This window comes from Canis lupus, chromosome 6 (genome assembly GCF_003254725.2).
Source record: "Canis lupus dingo isolate Sandy chromosome 6, ASM325472v2, whole genome shotgun sequence".
Lineage (NCBI taxonomy): Eukaryota > Metazoa > Chordata > Mammalia > Carnivora > Canidae > Canis > Canis lupus.
In genome coordinates, this window is record NC_064248.1 from 17,312,238 (window position 1) to 17,330,448 (window position 18,211).

Consider the following 18,211-nt stretch of genomic DNA (forward strand, 5'->3'; position numbering starts at 1 on the left):
CAGGGCCCACCCTCGGGCCTCCCTTACGTGGTCTGTGCCATGAAGTCATCATAGAGGCAGCGTTGACGCTTGGAGAGCCGGCAGCGGATAACATGCTCATACTTTTTAGGCATCTGCTTCTCAACATCCACCTTAACTCGGCGCAGCAAAAAAGGCCGCAAAACCTAAAAGCAAATAAGCAAGAGGCTGACAGAAGAATGATGGGCACTGAGCCCCAGCCTAGCCTCTCTAGCTGGGTCTTGAGCTGATGACCAGAAGAACCCTGGCTTAGCCCTTCAGTAAATACTCATGAAGCCATAAAGCGTGCCAAGAACCAATCACGCAGAGAGGAATCAAATGAAAGCCCTCTTCTCAAACATTTACTATCGGTTGAAGGAGACATACACAAAGATGATACCATACCTAAAGAAATGCTTTAAAAAAAAAAAAAAGACACTGAAGGCAGAGCAACTAACTACAGGAGGAATGACTCAAATTACATTTCCAGGAGGAAATGTAAATTTGTAATATTACGAGAGTAAATCCAGAAGAGAAGCTGAGAACAAAACTTGTGGCAGTGACAGTACCACAGAAAACAAAAGGCAAATCTGAAATCCCAAGAGGTAAAATCTGATAGGACATAGTCTTTAAATTCACATGGAAGAAATGGAAAATAGGAATAAAACGAAGGAAAGAGACATAGCTAGTGAAGTCTTTTTGGTTTCTATTCTGATTTACCAAAATGAAGGTGTGATGGAACAAAATGGAGTAGAAATAGGAGGCTATAAGACTCGAGATTTTGGCTTAGAACAGGGTGTGTTCAAGAGAAACTTTGAATTAAAGATATCAAGTTGGGATCCCTGGGTGGCGCAGCGGTTTGGCGCCTGCCTTTGGCCCAGGGCGCGATCCTGGAGACCCAGGATCGAATCCCACATCAGGCTCCCGGTGCATGGAGCCTGCTTCTCCCTCTGCCTGTGTCTCTGCCTCTCTCTCTCTCTCTGTGACTATCATAAATAAATAAAAATTAAAAAAAAAAAAAAAAAAAAAGAATTAAAGATATCAAGTTAGAAATTTAAATAGTTTGGTTAAGACTGTAAAAATATAAAGTGGAGAATTCTTGAAGCCTTAAGATATGTTAACTGAGGGATCCCTGGGTGGCGCAGCGGTTTGGTGCCTGCCTTTGGCCCAGGGCGCGATCCTGGAGACCCGGGATCGAATCCCACGTCAGGCTCCCGGTGCATGGAGCCTGCTTCTCCCTCTGCCTGTGTCTCTGCCTCTCTCTCTCTCTCTCTCTCTCTCTGTGACTATCATAAATAAATAAAAATTAAAAAAAAAAAAAAGAAAAAAAAAAAAACAGATGTTAACTGAGATTTAAAAAAAGACAAGAATGTTGAGAGATGTTATTTTAAAAGCTGGACAAAGCAGTTGAGTGTCCAACTCTTGATTTTGACTCAAGTCATGATCTCAGAGTTGTCGGACTGAGCCCTGTATCAGGCTCTGTGCTTAGGGTGGAGGCTGCTTATCCCTCTCCCTCTGCTCCTCCCCCTTCCTTTCTCTAAAATAAATAAATAAAATCTGGGCAGCCCCGGTGGCGCAGCGGTTTAGTGCCGCCTGCAGCCCAGGGCGTGATCCTGGAGACCCTGGATCGAGTCCCACGTCGGGCTCTCTGCATGGAGCCTGCTTCTACCTCTGCCTGTGTCTCTGCCTCTCATTCTGTGTCTCTATGAATAAATAAATAAATAATCTTAAAAAAAAAAAAAAAACTACTTGCTAAATAAATAAATAAACAAACAAATAAATAAATAAATAAAATCTTGCTAAAAAAAGGGGGGGGGGGGGACGAAAGGAAAGAGCCAGAAAAAAACAAGAACAGAGAGAGAGAGAAAGAAAAAAAAAGAGAGAGAGAACCCAATCAAAGTTGGAAAAAACCCTAGTAAGAAGAAATCTGAGCAAGGACTGATCAGTATTATTCTACTTAGAGAATGAAGACAGAAATGTCCCCATCAGTAAAAAAAGGAAAATGACGAAGATGAAATAACTCAATTTGCCTACGGCTCAGTCACTAGAACCCTGCTACATGACACTGAGTGAATTCAGCCCAGCACTGGCTTCATTTTCCCTAAAGGTTTTCTAGGTACTGTCCTTAGCCTGCCATTCCCAATTCCCTGCCAAATGTTATAGGCCCTACCTTGTGGAGGCGTTTGACTAGACCTTCATTGTACTCTTGGCTGCCCTCAATCATGCCAGTTAGGGGGTTAGAGAACCATTCTTTAAACTCTCGATGAGACTGGAAGACATGGGGCATCAAAAAGTGCATCAAAGACCACAGCTCCATGAGGCTGTTCTGCAATGGAGTTCCTGTAAGGAGCAGGCGTCTCTGGCTGCAAAGAAACAGAGGGAATTAGAGGGAGGATGATCATCAAGGTCCTAACCTTCTGAGCATCTCACCCTTCAAGCTAAGTCAACCGTCCTACAAACCCCCATTTCCATCTCCACCTGTTGAAGTTGAGCAGTGACTGCCAGCGCTGTGACTTGAAGTTCTTGATGTTCTGAGCCTCATCCAGAATGAGATAGCGCCAGTTCTTACGGCGGAAGGCCTGGTGGTCCTGCAGCACCAGCTTGTAAGACGTGATACACACATGGAAGGCATTGGGCTTGGTCCAGCCCTGAGATATCAGGAGAAAGCAGCAGATAGTGGAATGAAAAGAAAAGAAAGGATACAGAAAAGACATGCTAAGGTCCTCAAGGGACATAAATCAGGTTGGGAAAAAAGAGAAAGCCCCAGGAGCAGGAGGCAGCAACAGAAAAAGGAGGGAAAGGAACTCCTCTGAGGAAAGGGCTTAAGAGTAAAAGAGGTGGGGGGGGGGGGGTGATCACATGGAGAGCGAACCTGCCGCTTGAGCTTCCTCTCTTTCTGGGCTCCATAGTAAGTGAGGATTTTAAAGCTGGGGCACCACCGTTTCAGCTCCATCTCCCAGTTCAGCATCACACTGGTGGGGACAATGATCAAATGGGGACCCCAGTTACCTGTTTAGCAAAAGAATAAGAGATGTACAGCATGGTGACTATAGTTAATAATACTGGACTGCATATTTGAAAGTTAAAAGAACACATTAAAAAATTCTAATCACGAGAAACAAGTTTTTGTAACTACATATAGTAGTGGACGTTAACTAGACTTATTGTGTTAATCATTTCACAACACATACTAACATCAGAACATTATGCTGGATCCTTAAAACCTACATAATGTTACATGTCGATTATACCTCAACTTAAAAAAAAAGATTTTATTTTTATTTTTTATCTTTTTTTCTTTATTTATTTATGATAGTCACACAGAGAGAGAGAGGCAGAGACACAGGCAGAGGGAGAAGCAGGCTCCATGCGCCGGGAGCCCGACGTGGGATTCGATCCCGGGACTCCAGGATCGCGCCCTGGGCCAAAGGCAGGCGCCAAACCACTGCGCCACCCAGGGATCCCCCAAAAAAAAAGATTTTAAAGAGAATTTAAAAAGAAAGAAAAATTAGAGGTGGTAAAGAAATGCAAACTGCGGTTCTATTCTAGTCCCTCAGGTATAACCCTGATCACTCTAATGATCCCCTCCTAAGAATCCTAGCACCTACACTGGCATCTCCCTAGTTACTGACCAGTCAAGGAAGCTACTAAGCAGGAAACAGTGTTTCACCATCCAGCAACTAGTCACCATTAAATAAGCTTCACAGGGAATTGGTCAAGGAGATCCAAGAAGAAGGGCCCTGCCTTGTTACCTTTTTCACAGGCCAAATGGGCAAGCAGGGAGATGGTCTGGATTGTCTTGCCTAGCCCCATCTCATCAGCAAGAATACCATTAAGCTTCTTCTCATACATAGTAACCAGCCAGTCCAGCCCAATGTGTTGGTACTCCCGGAGCTGGCCCCGCAGGAGCAAGGGGATGGGTGTCTTCACCTGGTAGGGAGGAAGAGAGATATCAAAGTAGAAATGAGGCCTTAGTCACTGAGAATCAAAAAAGTCAAGATAAGAAAAAGCAGAAGCTGGGGTCAGGGGTTACCTGGGTAGTGGCCAAGGTGTAACCCTTGGGCTGAAGACTTTCAGCTGCCGCAGCGATGTCAGTAATCTCCTTCTTAGGGCCTAGAGTAGCGGTGGGTCCTGGGGTAGGAGGTCCACTGCCCCCATCTGCCTCACTCTGCTCTTCATCCCGGGCAAGCAAGTATTCCACCCCAAAGTCATCATCTTCCTCCTCTTCCTCATCTGCCTGGCTCTGTGATCCAGACTCCTCAGACTCCTCAGACTCCGATTCCTCTGATTCTGAACTCCCGCTGGTTTCTTCCTCCTCTGAATGCTCATCTTCTTCTTCCTCACTTTGCTCTTCAGCAGATTCTGAAGCACACCAAGGCTTAGTGCTCACCACACCCATTCCCCTCCAAAGCCTCCCCCACAGCACATCCATGACCACACATTCACCTGACTGACTGCTACTGTCCTCAGGACGAGCCTCTTCAGCCTCTGTGGCCCCCTCTGCTTCACAGTCAGAGCTGTTAGCCTCAACCTCCTCCTCGTCCTCTTCTTCGCTACTCCCAGAGCCTGGGCCAGAGGCGTCAGAAGCATAGGCTCCCGCATACTGCTGCAAGAGCTCTTCCATAGATAGCTCACCTGGGGAAGAAATGACACAGGAGCTTCTTGGTGCTTCAAGGGAAAGGAGGTAAAGGAGAAAGGACTGAGGGCTGCCAGTTAATTTTATGTTGGTTTCTACAGACACTCCTGGGCTCAGATCTGAAGGGAGGTAAGAGTTTGCTTTCAACACCTGCTACTAAAGCCAAGCCACACAGCCTTGGCCAGAACCATGGGTGATGCTGCCATCCACTGGGAAGGATATCAAACTAAATCTCTTTAAGATTCAAGTCAAACACAGCCAACATCCTCTTACATCAGTTCCACTTAGCTGTCCTATCTACTTTGTTCAAACTTCCATCAAAACCTTGTCATATTCTATTTATAATTATTTAACATCTGTCTTTGTCATTAGACCTGGAGTTCCTCTGAGGAGGATAAAGTCTTATTCATCCCTTTATCCCTGGAATTCTGCACAAAGGAGACACCGAGTGGACGCTCAGTAAACATCTGGTGAATGTCACCTTCTCGAGCCAACTCGCTCAGCTCCATGGCATGGTCCACCTCCCCTTCCAACTGCTCCTCAGCCGCTATAGTTTCCTCTTCATCCTCCGCTAAGAAAGAGAATGAAGCAAAATCAATGGGAACAGAATTATAGGACCCAGTCCAAGCTGAACAAAGGAGAAAGCATTAAATATTATGTCTAGACAATTCAAAGGGAAAGGGGCAAAGGATACAGAAAATAAGCCTGACCTTCATCCTCATTGGCAGTAAACTCTTCGTCATCCTCATCTGGATGCCAAGGCTGTTTATTGCGCTGTGTAACAGAGGGTGAGGGTTTCACCTGTATGGCAAAGGATAAAAAGGAAGAAGACCTAAGGTTTAAGCAACAGGAGAAAGGTTCGATGTTGAATACATTGTCACAGAACAGTCTCTGTTCCACTGAGTGACAGCTGCCACTGGTACGGTCCCAGGGCAAGGATGCAATCAAAGGTTTTCTTTCAGCACCAGCTACCAAATCCTGGCCCCACTGCCTGGGGGAGGATCTGTGAAAGTGCTAGATAAGAAACACAGGCCCCCAACACCATCCCTATGCACTCAGACATATGATAGAGAGCTTAGGTCCAGAAAAGACTTCAAGATTATCATCCTAGCTCCAAACCTAGAAACCAATAGGGAGTATTAGGACTATTTCACAGAAGTGGCAAAAACCAGATTAAGTATCTTTTTTCAAGAAGACATAGCAGTTAAAAAGTAGAGTACAATACACTTTTCCACTACAGCATCAGAAACTGCCCGTATCAGAATGCAACTTGCCCCAAACCCAGATTCTTTATCCGTCCCCAAATGAGAGCCAATTACTCTTAACCAGAGAGGACTCCTGAAAACCACAACCAACCTTATAAACCAGATCTCAGTCCTTGAACCTCTACCTCTGTTCCCACTTTTGAGTCCTCCCTCTACTCATTCTCCCCATACCTGTATCACCTGAGAGGGCTCTTCTTCACCACCTTCTTCAGGCCCATCTCGGATATCACTGTCACGAGATGAGGGGGTCCTCGAGGGGCTGGAAGGCCCTCCTAGCAGCTGAGGGGGGAGGGAACGGAGCAGCTCTTCCAATGGCAATTCTCCCTCACGTCGAAGCAGCTCAATCTCACGCCTCTGGGTCTCTGCATCATTGCCTTCCTGTTGTTCTTCAACCTCAATCGTCTCCTCGTCATCCTCTTCCTCCTCCTCTTGGGGTTGGAAGTCCCCATCTATAGCAGGAGAACAAGGTCACAAAGTCCACGGGGCCCTGCAAGCCACAGGGTGGGTTTTCAGCTCTGGAAAGGGTACATGAGGAAGAGTAACAGAGCCAAAGAGGACACACACCTTCATCGTCCAGCCGGGAAACCGGGGGTGGAGGACTAGAGGCAGCTGAGGAAGAGCCTAGACAAGGGGAAGAGCCAGCTTTGCTGGATGCTAGTGGCTGGTTGAGGCTCTGAGATAAAAGGTCTGAGTACTTTTCAGTCTGCCCCACAATGAAGTCCAGGTGCAGGTCCAGAGCTTTTTTACGCTTTTCCTCAAGCCGGGACTGTTGCTTGAATTGCACCACCTGCCACAACATGAAATGAACAGGTCACTAACAATCTTTTATTCATGTACCCTTTTACCTAACATTTAAGGAAACTTCCTCTATGTTAGACTATGAACTAGCTTTTCAAAAGAGAAGAACTAAAATGACCTTTCCTTAAGGAAAGCACAAAGGGAACAAAGGAAAGAGAAGAGCCAGTTTAACTTCAGGTAGCAGGGAAAAATATACAAATGTATCTGGAGTTGAATCTTTAAGACTAGTAGGTGTTCCCAAAGTGGGAATGACGAGAAATGCATTCCAGGCAGCAGAAAAAGCACAGGTAAGTTAGCAGGGATGGGCAAAAGAAAGAATATTTGAAACGAAGAAAGAAAAGGAAAGGAACTAACAGGAGACAAGACTGAAAACATAGACAGAAACCAAGTAGCACTTGAGAAACAATAAAACTTAACATAAGGGAACAAGTTGATTACTGAGAACTTCAATGGTATTTAACCAGCTAAATGGCACTAAGAGGTTGTAGGAAAAGTGTGCAGAATGCCCTGCAGAGGACGAGTGGCCTAGAGGGATCAAAAAGTCTTATTAACAATCCCCTAAGGTATGGCCATATTTTTCCACTCTACTTCTTTCTTCTTCCTGGCACCCAATGCTAGAGAGATCCAATGCACAATGGAAATCTCACTAGAATCACTTGAAGTTAAAATATTTCTCTCTCAAGTTTTGATCGTTCCTGATACCATGCTAACCATACCAAGCAAACCTAAGGCATTTCCCTCTTCCAATCCCTGCTGCCTACCTTCTCCACATTGCTCCAGAATTGCCTGACATCTTTGGCCATGGTGGAGGCAATTCGGCGTAGCTTGGCCTGCTCTTCTCTCCGAGCCCGTTCCTCCTTCTGCCGCTGCTCCTCGTGGTGCCGGATGACCATGCGCACAACCTGTGGAATAAGGAACCAGAGTGAAAACATTCCAAGGCCAATCTCCTACTCCTTCCTCAAATCAAAAGCAAAGATCGTAATCAAGTCCAAGAAATCTGGGAAATCAGCTTGTGTCTTGAGACTATAGGCATTAATAACCACCCTATACTGTTTCAGTTTGGTTTTCTTCAACCCACATATCAACGAAAAGGAAACTGGGAAAAGAAATAAGGAAGGTAGGCCCAGTTGATGACATACCTTACGGGCCACACCCCGTTTCCAACGACGCTCCTGAGCAAAGTCAGCAGAGAGCCACTGCATCTCCTCACATAGATAGTCCCAGTGGCCTTTGGGGCGGGGAGGCTCTGGCACTTTAGGCAGCCTTTTCAGTGACCAGAAACCCTCTTTCCGCAGCTCAGCAATCCGAGTCTCAATCTCAGCCTCCTAACAAAGAGGAGCTAAGTCAACCACTGCAAATAAAACCTACCTCACAAATACAGCTGAATTCCTGGGCACTGATTATATATAGGCACTGTCTGGACTGAGCATTTTACATGTCTTAAGTCCTCTTACCAATCCTGAAAGTAAGCAGGTATTACAACTTTTTCAAGTGAGAAAAAAAAAAAAAGAGAGAAGATAGGAAGATAAAAGTGATTTGAGATCACACAACCAAAAAGTGATAAGAGCTGGAAATTAAAAATAGGTCTAATGACTCCAGACACCAGATTTCACATTCTGTTATTTCACTCAATATCCATGCCCTATGAATATAGGAAAGACTGAGGAAAACATATTCCAAGGGAAGCCTCTAGAGAAGCAGGGAATGAACCCTTCCTTATGGACAAAAGATCATCATCGCTGTTGAATTCTGCTTGAGAAAGAGTATGTTCATGCTTAGAAATTTAAGGCCCAATTTACATAATCCTATTTGTTTTTAGAATACATATATATTTAAAGATTTTATTTATTTATTCATGAGACAGAGAGAGAGAGAGAGACAGGCAGAGGCAGAAGCAGGCTCCATACCGGGAGCCCGATGTGGGACTAGATCCTGGGTCTCCAGGATCAGGCTGTGGGCTGAAGGCAGCACTAAACCGCTGAGCCACCCGGGCTGCCTGAAAAATACTACTTTTATAAAAACATACATTTTGATGACAATATTGAAGTTACACATAGAAAAATTAAATAACAAAAGAGAACACTATTTCTACAATGGTTAAATTCATAAAGAAGTAAAAGCATCTGAAATCAACAAAGGTGACTTAAAAACTTGGGCAGCTCCAGTGGCCCAGCGGTTTAGCACTGCCTTTGGCCCGGGGTGTGATCCTGGAGACCCAGGGTCAAGTCCCACAATGGGCTCCCCGCATGGAGCCTGCTTCTTCCTCTGCCTGTGTCTCTGCCTCTGTGTGGGTGTGTGTGTCTCATGAATAAAAATCTTAAAAAACAAACAAACAAAAAAAACCTTAAGACAACTGGGGTGCCTGGTGGCTCAGCTGAGCATTAGACTCTTGATTTTGGTTCAGGGCAGGATCTCAGGGTTGTGGGATCCAGTCCGCGGTCAGGCTCTCCACATAGCTTCTCTCCCTGTCTCTCTCCTTCTGCCCCTCCCATACTTTCTCTCTAAAATAAATATTTAAAAAGACAAACTCAAAAGACAACTGCCGTCATTATTCTTATCCTCTCCAAACAAAAATTAATCAGAGGAAAAAACAGCCAGCAAAGACAGAGGGAACTAAATGGCCTGATGGCGAAAGAAACATCAAGATGGGGGTATTAGATCAATGGCTCTCAAATTTAAGCATGCATCAAAATCATCTGGAGTGCTTTTTAAGACAGATTGACGGACCCCACCCCTCCAGCTTTAAATAGATAGGTGGGTACCAACAAACTTGCATTTCTTTTTTTTATTTTTTTTTATTTTTATTTATGATAGTCACAGAGAGAGAGAGGCAGAGACATAGGCAGAGGGAGAAGCAGGCTCCATGCACCAGAAGCCTGATGTGGGATTCGATCCCGGGTCTCCAGGATCGCGCCCTGGGCCAAAGGCAGGCGCCAAACCGCTGCGCCACCCAGGGATCCCCTCTTTTTTTTTTTTTAAAGATTTATTTATTTATGATACACATAGAGAGAGAGAGAGAGAGGCAGAGACACAGGAGGAGGGAGAAGCAGGCCTCATGCCAGGAGCTCGACATGGGACTCGATCCCGGGACTCCAGGATTGCGCCCTGGGCCAAAGGCAGGCGCTAAACCGCTGAGCCACTCAGGGATCCCCCAAACTTGCATTTCTAACAAATTTCCCAGGTGATGCCAATGCTGCTGGTCCAGAGATGAAACTTACCACTGGATAAGGCAAGAGAGACTGGAGAATAAAAATGAGAAGTAGAAACCAGTAAATCTTAAAGAGCCTTACAGCTTTACAAAGCACTTTTATGTCTATTTCTCCCTTAACTTAAACCTCACAACACTCTATAGACTACTACACCATACTACAACCTTATAGAAAACAAGGCTCAGAGATTAAGCAACTCAAGATCATGTAAGTTAAGGCAGAGCCTATACTCTAAATCCACAAAGAGGGGGAGCTCAGCGGTTTAGTGCTGCCTTCGGCCCAGGGGGTAATCCTGGAGACCCAGGATCAAGTCCCATGTCAGGCTCCTACACGGAGCCTGCTTCTCCCTCTGCCTGTCCCTCTGCCTCTCTTTCTCCCACTCTCTCTCTCTGTCTCTCATGAATAAATAATCTTTAAAAAATAAATAAATCCATCCATCCATACGGAAAGAAAAGTAAAAAGCTCAAAGGACATAGGAGTTGAAGAAAGAAGAATCCTCAGAGACCTCCCCAATACATACATGCTTGGCCTGCTCTGCAATCTCAGCATGGCTCTTCTCCCACTTTGGGCCCTTGTTAGCCAGGTCAGCAGCCTGGGGTAAGCTGAGCCCCTCCAGGGGCACTGTGGCACCATCTGGGGGCCCTGGAGGTCCATCCAGAGAGGAATCTTGAGCTATATGCTGGGGGGAGATGCCGCCTGCCCCACTAGAGGCTGGGGAACTGGATGAGGCAGGGGACACAGGATTGCTGCCTGTCATGCCGTCCGACACCATCTAGAAAAACAAAAATGATAAATAAAATGAATGTTTACTTTACTTAGCACCATACCAGCAGTTCTCATCGGGCGCCTGGGTGGCTCAGTTGATTAAGTGTCTGCTTTTGGCTAAGGTCATGATCCCAGGACTTTGGGATCAAACCCCGTGTAAGACTCCCTGCTCAGTGGGGAGTCTGCTTCTTCTTCTGCCCCTCCCCGCCACTCATGCTTGCTTGTTTGTGCATGCTCTCTCTGAAATAAAATCTTTTAAAAAAAAATTCTTGATATTATTTCATTCTACCTTCACAAGGAAAAACTCCAGAGTAAATGATCAATCTTGTTTTTTTTTTTTAAGATTTTATTTATTTATTCATAGAGATGCAGAAACACAGGCAGAGGGAGAAGCAGGCTCCATGCAGAGAGCCTGACGTGGGACTCGATCCAGGGTCTCCAGATCACGCCCTGGGCTGCAGGAGGCTCTAAACCGCTGCGCCACCGGGGCTGCCCAATCTTGTTTTTATAAACACAAATATACGCGATATCATTTTAAAAAGACCTTCAAGATAACAAAGCCAAGTTTACAGATGCAAGAAAAGTTATAGCTTGACATTTACAGTTTATGAATTCAAGAACATACTAGAGTAGATGATTTCAAACGCTAATGATCCTTTCAGAACCTCAAGAATTTCATTCACATGAACAACTCCCTCTTCTTCCCTCCTTTATACATCAAGTGTGGCATATGGACCTATTAGAACAAATCTGAGTTACCACCAAATTCAAAAGGCAACAAAGACCACCACCAAGATCACTTAAATCTTTTTATGTTCTTCAACAATCTTGGTAGTTTCCTTTACTAGGAAGGTGGGAAGGAAAGGGAGTCACTATTCTCAAGTATTCACCTATTACTTTACAAGCTACTGCACAAACAGTAATAAGTAGGAAATAATATCTCACTTAAATGTAGGTAGTGAGGAAAACCAAAAAAAATCACTCTGGCACACTAGCCTCAGGTGTGCCACTGAAATTCCTACCTCAGTTAAATGACAAAAGACTGTATGTCACAAAATTCCCCAGGTGCTCAGGAAAATTTTAAGTATCAAATCCATACCAATTAAAAACCTACCTATGCAAACCTATATATGGCTATTCTCAAAAGCCATGTTTTTTCTACTTTTCCATTTCCTTGGTGCTATATTACAAGGAAAGTATAAATGCTACACACCATCCATAATGCTTCAATTCCTAAAGAAACTGAGCTATTCTCAAAGCTCTCTGTCTTAGAAGCATGTTGTGCCAACCCATTTCCAACCTGGCCTAGTTGAAACCATTTCAGGTAACAAGGAGGTTCCACACTCTTAGTGACCAATATTACACTAATGTCAAAAAGAATGTATCTAACAGGCTTGATGGTCAACATAAGCACCAAAAATTTTCCAGTTAGCTAGGATCATGGAAATGTGGCTAAAACTTGCCACATTTTTTTCTGCCTCAGAGCCAACAACACACAAAGCAAAAGCAGAGAAGGAACCCGTCCACTTTCAAACCTGTGTCTGCAAGATTGGGAGCTGAGGGTGAGCAGGGGAGGGGCTGCTCTGCATGGTCCCACTCCCAGGCTCCTCTTTGGACGCCTGAAGAATGACTGGGTTGTTATCACCACTGCTGCTGGCCGAGGGGCTGGCGTCCGGCTGCAGGGCATGCTGGGAGCTGGCCTCATTCTGGGCCACCGGCCACCGGGACCCGCCTTCCAGGGCCCGGGGCCCACTAGGGCGTCCCAGCCTCCGCTCAGGTCCACCGGCCTCTGGAGCACCTAAGTAGGGTAAAAAAGAGTAAAAATGGGTTTTAATAAGATTAATGAACCTTTAAAAAAAAAAACAAACCCAAGAATAACATTAAAGAACAAAAGTAAAGAAACAATGATTAAAGCCTATGTTTCTTGGGCTTCCGCTATGTGTCATACCGTACTAAACACTGACTTGATACATTCTGTAATCTTCATACCTACCTTGCAAACCACGTTATTTTTCACACCTTTATAAACGTTTAGTTCCTTCAATATATTGAAGTTAGATAACACAGAAAACATCCCAGACCTAAATGGAGCCTGCATTCTACTATTTTCCCTATTTTATGTAAGAAAGTCAGCATACAGAGACCTAAATGACTTGCATAAGGTCACACAGTAAGGAACTGATAGAAAGACTTAAACTGAGGTAGTCTGATGCCAAAACCACGGAGAAGGTGCTACTCTCCTTGGGAAAATCAGGGTTATCAGACCTTTCTCTATTCACAAGTCAACTTTTGTGCTTGTGCCACTATCAAAAAACGAAAAATACTTATAATTTCTCTCATCTCAAACATCTTTTCCATTAGCATCAGTACACAAAATGGTATCTGAACCCTCACCTGTGTGAGCTGAGACCACACCCCCTGTGAAAGTCTGTACTTCCACGGTGCCGCCGTACTGAGAGGAATCACGCCTGAAACAAGCATAGGGGAAGGAAAACAGGCAGTGAGGAACTGATCCACGATCGGTTTATTCCACGATGATCTACGAACATCAAAGCCTTCTTTACGACAACTTTTGAAGCTTTTAAATACACCAAAATCAAAGGTTGAAGAGAATTATAGTAAGGAAAGCTCTCGTTTCAGAAAAAATAAAAGCAAATCATGTTTTGCAAAAACACAATTCCCTAAGAGAGCTAAGATTCTGGCTGGAAGAGAAGCACTGCAGTGAAGCAAAGAACAAGAAACAAAAAGTTTAAAAAGCTTAAGCGTAAAAGGTTCTAACCACGGAACAGAGGGCAAATAACAGCAAAAAAAGCTGTCACATCCAGAAGCTCTGAAAGATGTTGGCTCTCCTTTCAAGTGAGGATTGAACAGAATCACAGGAGAATCCACCCTTCCTCAGGGCAGGGCCCCGTAACTCCTATACCTGCCCCATGAGACACTTCCTCAAACACAAGAATTGCAGCAGGAGACATTAGAGGAGAAGTCAGAAGTGAGAAAGACCGCTCGGCAAAGAACCATGCCCCGGAAACAGGTAGGGTAAACCCACCAAAGGCCCGGAAGTGTTTCCCTAGTGTTTAAGGAAATTCCTTAGCCACAGTGCAGCCTTCGATTCACTCCTTCCTCCACAACAGATTCACAAGACCCGAGCTAACCAGAATTCAAGACGCCTGAACTCTTGACCCCTGGCTTCACTGCTGCCTCCCAACTCCTTCCAACAGACTGACCCGGCGTGACCCCTGACCTCTACCCCAAGTTGCCACTAAACCTAAACTAGCCCCGCCCCCTCCTAGACTCCCACCCCACCCAACGTGCGCGACAGACTGGGGGAGGGGCCCGCGCGTGCGCGCCTGGAGGTGGAGAGAGCCGGCTGCGCGCACCGCCCGGGGGCTCCCGCCAGAGCCCAAACCCACGCACACAAGGGTCGCAGGCTGGGAAGTCTCTCATCCCTACCCGTCAGGGAGCCCCCCACCACCAGACCGCGAAGGGCTGACATAAGGGAGGGTTCGTGCCGCCAGGTCCTGGTTACTGACTGGATATGGTGGGCGCGCGCCCCGACTCCTCGTCCCACGCCCCCCTTCCTCTTCCCGCGCGCCCCTGGGGGGGGGGGGGCCTGGGTTTGGTGGGCGGGCGGGAGCGCACCTGGGTCCGTCCTCTCAGGGCTCGCTCGCTCGCTCAGGCACGCGTGCGCAGACGGACGGGAGGGGAGAGGAGATGCGCCTGGGCCCTGTGCTGGCCGGCCTGGCCCCCCTCAGCCTGTCTCTATGGGCGCGCGCCGACAGCCTCGCGCACCGGCCCCGGGGCCCCGGCCGAAGGTGCGCGCGCAGCACCCCGGGAAGGTGGGAGGAGAGGCGGTGGCGGAAAGATGCGCGCGCAGTCTCCCGTCAGGGGAGGGGGAACTGTGGAGTGTCCGCCATCTTGTCTCCCTCTCCTTACCTGCGTCCTCGGGGGCGTGCGCACCACCCCCCCTCCCGCCGAGGAGGGGGGAGGGCCCCCTCTTGGCCGCCGCCTTTGCGGCCTTTAAATTCCCCTGGGGCCCGCGGCTACTGCCACCGCCTTGCTTCCATTGCCTCCTCTCACGACACAGAGATGCGGGCGGTGGGTGGGAAAAATGGAAGACGCTACTCTCAGCGAACCGCCGCCGCCGCTTCCGAGGCCCCACCAAAATGGCCGCCGCCGTCTCGGCCGCCACCACCACCAGCACCACCACCACAGCTCTCTATCGCTACCGCCGGCGCGGCCCGTCCTCTCGCGAGAGACAGTAACTGGAGGTTGGAGGATCGGGGAGGCTCGCGTGCTAGCGTAGGGCGCTGTCCGAAGCGCAAAGCAGGCTGGGTGATGTAGTCCTCTGGAGACTCCGCGCTTGCCCCGCGGCAGAGCGTCTTTATTCTCCACAGGAGAAAGTGCCAGTGGAGCTGCATTGCGGCTGCCAATTCGGACCAGTCCCCCGTTTTTTAATAGATCACCCAGAGAGCTGAAGCAATTTGTCAGGTACTTTCAGCAAGTTAGCAGTAGAGCCTGGGCCTCTGGATTCCTACGGCAGTGTACTTACATAGCTGCTTCGCTTAACACAAGGGTGTTATTCCCAATAGCTCCCAAGCACCGATATGCCATTTGTTGGCCAACTTTCTAGGTTAAGAACTCCTTTGAGATACCCTCACCCCAGAATAGAATAGTAACAGTTATCTTCTACTGAGACCACTTTGTGCACTAATTCTCTTTTAATCCCAACAATGCTCCATTTTACAAATGAATCAAGCTCATGGATTAACCTGTGACTGAGCCTAAAGCCAACATTCATAGGCAAGCAGTCTAAACCACAAGGATAGGGACGCCCGGGTGGCTCAGCAGTTGAGCGCCTGCCTGCCTTTGGCCCAGGGTGTGATCTTGGAGACCCGGGATCGAGTCCCACATCAGGCTCCCTGCATGGAGCCTGCTTCTCTCTCTGCCTCTCTCTCTCTCTCTCTCTGTCTCTCATGAGTAAATAAATAAAATCTTTAAAAAAAAATAAACCACAAGGATACACACACAAAATTTACCAACTAAAACCCACCCTGGGAACCAGGTTAGGAAACCCTGATAAAGTCTCATTCAGGGCCTCTTCATCCACTCAGTTTAGTTCTTAACTGTTTTACTCAGTTGATCTTTCTCAGTGTCACTGATTTGAAGTTCTATTTTTCTTACAGCAAAGATCAGGGGTTGAAAACTCAAAAACTTGTACCCGTGAAACTAATATAACATTGTATGTTAATTATACTTTAATAAGAAAATAAGTTTTAAAAAAGGAAACTCAGATATCTAAAAAAGCCAAGAAGGTGATGTAAATAAAGTGAAGAGGGTCAGGAGAGGAATGTGAGGGGCTGGAGACTATAGGCTTTGTCTGGGAGAAACAACCACTGGTTGTTCCAGTGGTCATCCTGCAGGAATGCAGTCCGAAATACATCTAAGGGTCAAATTTAACCACAGGTTGCCAATTTGCTACCTCTGGCCTATCCTGGAGCCTCAAGGTATATAGAAGCACCCAAATTGCTTGATTGAAAAATGGATAAATGCCAATCCATTCAGGCCCAGTTCAAAGTCCTTTTTTTTTTTTTTTTCCATACCAAGCTTACATATTTCTGAGGCCCTATCATAGAACCACATTGAGCTCCCAAGAGACTTCACATGTCTTGGCCTTCCCATAAACCTTTTTTCATCCTTTTTCAGCCATTCTTCCTTCAAAATTGAGCTCCAGGGCCACACACCCCCAGGTGATCTCATTTGACCACCCCTAGCCTGGTTTTCATACTGTTGGCTTCTATAGCCTCCTGGGTTTCATAAAGCGCTGATTGCATTGTATCTAGATTTATGATCTGTCCACCCCTACCCCAAAAAGTATTATTTTTTTTAAAAGATTTTATTTATTTATTCATGAGAGACACAGAGAGAGAGAGGCAGAGACACAGGCAGAGGGAGAAGCAGGCTCCATGCAGGGAGCCCAATGTGAGACTCAATCCCGGGTCTCCAGGATCAGGCCCTGGACTGAAGGTGGCGCTAAACTGCTGAGCCACCCGGGCTGCCCGTCCCCCCCCCCTCCAAAAGTATTATTAACCTCTTGAAGATAGAAACATGGTTTATTCATGTAAATCCACTACACCAGTCTCAGATTATTAAGGAAATTTATTAGTATAACCACTTGTGTTATAATACTTGATTAAAAGCAAAAATAAGGACGCCTGGGTGGCTCTGTGGTTGAGTGTCTGCCTTCAGCTCAGGTCATGATCCTGGGGTCCTGGGATTGAGTCCCACATCAGGCTCCCCGTGGGGAGCCTCTCCTTCTGCCTATGTCTCTGCCTTCCTCTCTGTCTCGCATGAATAAATAAAATCTTTAAAAAACAATAACCAGTATAGGATTAATGAGCTCAAACTGAAAACAAAACCGAAATCTCTTCTATTTCCATGACTATCACCCTTGAGCCAGCCACCATCATCTCTTGCTTGAATTATGCCTGACTAGGTTTCCCACTCCCACTCCTGTTTCTCTTTATTCTCCACAGAGCAATCTGAGTGAACTTTACATATAAATCAGATCATGTTGCTCTAACACTTAAGACCTCCAATTGGCATCTTAATTCATTTAAATGAAAAGCCAAATTATGTATTATCACTTAAAATCTCCACAGGACAGACATTATATTGAGCTGAAGAAGCCAGGCACAAGAGTATATACATGTAACTACATTTATATAAAGTTCAAGAGGGGGCAAAACTAATTCATGGTGATAAAAATAAAAATAATAACCATTGAGAGGGGGGCAGATTTTACCTAGGAAGAGCCACAAGGGGATATTAGAAATCTGTATCAGGAGTTGGTAAACTATGGCCCAAAGGTCCTGTACAGCACCTGTTTTGGTAAAGCATACAAGCTAAGATGCTAACAAGTCTAAATCAAAAGTTTAAGAATGGTTTTTACGTTTACAAATGTTTGAAGAAAAATCAAAAGAAAACTTTCGTGACACATGGAAAGTCCATGTAAATCAAAGTTCAGTGTCTGTAACCAAAGATTTATTGGAATTCCACCATACTCATTGGTTAACATGGCATCTGTGGCTGCTTTCCTGCTGCGGTACCAGAGCAGAGTAGTTGCAACAGAGGCCATAGGCCCACAAAGCCTAAACTTTTTTCTGTCTGGTACTTTCCCAAAAATGTCTGCTGACCACTATTCTATATCTTGATCTAGATGAGATCATTTCCATGAGTATGCACAGATGTAAACATCCATTGAGCTGTGTACTTAAAATGTGTATACTTTGTGTACCTCAAAGCACATATTTTATACTTAAACTTTAAATTAAAAAAAAATTTTAAGGGACACCAGGTGGCTCAGCGGTTGATCGGCTGCCTTTGGCTCGGGGCGTGATCCCAGAGTCCCAGGATCAAGTCCCACATCAGGCTACCTGCATGGAGCCTGCTTCTCCCTCTGCCTGTGTCTCTGACTCTCTCTCTCTCTCTGGGTCTCTCATGAATAAATAAATAAAATCTTTAAAAATTTTTTTTAAGATTTA

At 46.0% G+C, this 18,211-nt stretch overlaps 1 protein-coding gene and 1 non-coding gene across 7 annotated transcripts in view; both read right to left on the bottom strand.

Moving 5' to 3' along the window:
• Positions 1-14,744, bottom strand: part of LOC112640107 (Snf2 related CREBBP activator protein) — a 33,464-nt gene extending 18,720 nt beyond the window's left edge. For 4 of the 6 annotated variants that reach the window (XM_049111248.1, XM_049111245.1, XM_049111246.1 and 1 more), the window contains exons 1-17: positions 14,604-14,744; positions 13,065-13,138; positions 12,206-12,468; positions 10,426-10,677; positions 7,836-8,021; positions 7,458-7,598; positions 6,463-6,685; positions 6,070-6,347; positions 5,344-5,434; positions 5,115-5,204; positions 4,444-4,632; positions 4,031-4,359; positions 3,750-3,927; positions 2,870-3,006; positions 2,476-2,645; positions 2,168-2,360; positions 28-164 (exon numbers count right to left, since the gene is read on the bottom strand). In XM_049111248.1, the coding sequence (XP_048967205.1) occupies positions 28-164; positions 2,168-2,360; positions 2,476-2,645; positions 2,870-3,006; positions 3,750-3,927; positions 4,031-4,359; positions 4,444-4,632; positions 5,115-5,204; positions 5,344-5,434; positions 6,070-6,347; positions 6,463-6,685; positions 7,458-7,598; positions 7,836-8,021; positions 10,426-10,677; positions 12,206-12,259 (2,648 nt within the window). In that variant the 5' untranslated portion in view covers positions 12,260-12,468; positions 13,065-13,138; positions 14,604-14,744. Of the gene's footprint in view, positions 1-27; positions 165-2,167; positions 2,361-2,475; positions 2,646-2,869; positions 3,007-3,749; positions 3,928-4,030; positions 4,360-4,443; positions 4,633-5,114; positions 5,205-5,343; positions 5,435-6,069; positions 6,348-6,462; positions 6,686-7,457; positions 7,599-7,835; positions 8,022-10,425; positions 10,678-12,205; positions 12,469-13,064; positions 13,139-14,309; positions 14,451-14,603 lie in introns of those variants that run through there. The other 2 variants (XM_049111247.1, XM_025415878.3) reach the window with 1 other exon arrangement.
• On the bottom strand, positions 5,523-5,651 carry LOC112641106 (small nucleolar RNA SNORA30/SNORA37 family). The gene has a single exon (XR_003124506.1). It is a non-coding gene; the product is annotated as a small nucleolar RNA SNORA30/SNORA37 family (small nucleolar RNA).
• Positions 14,745-18,211: the final 3,467 nt, after the last annotated feature.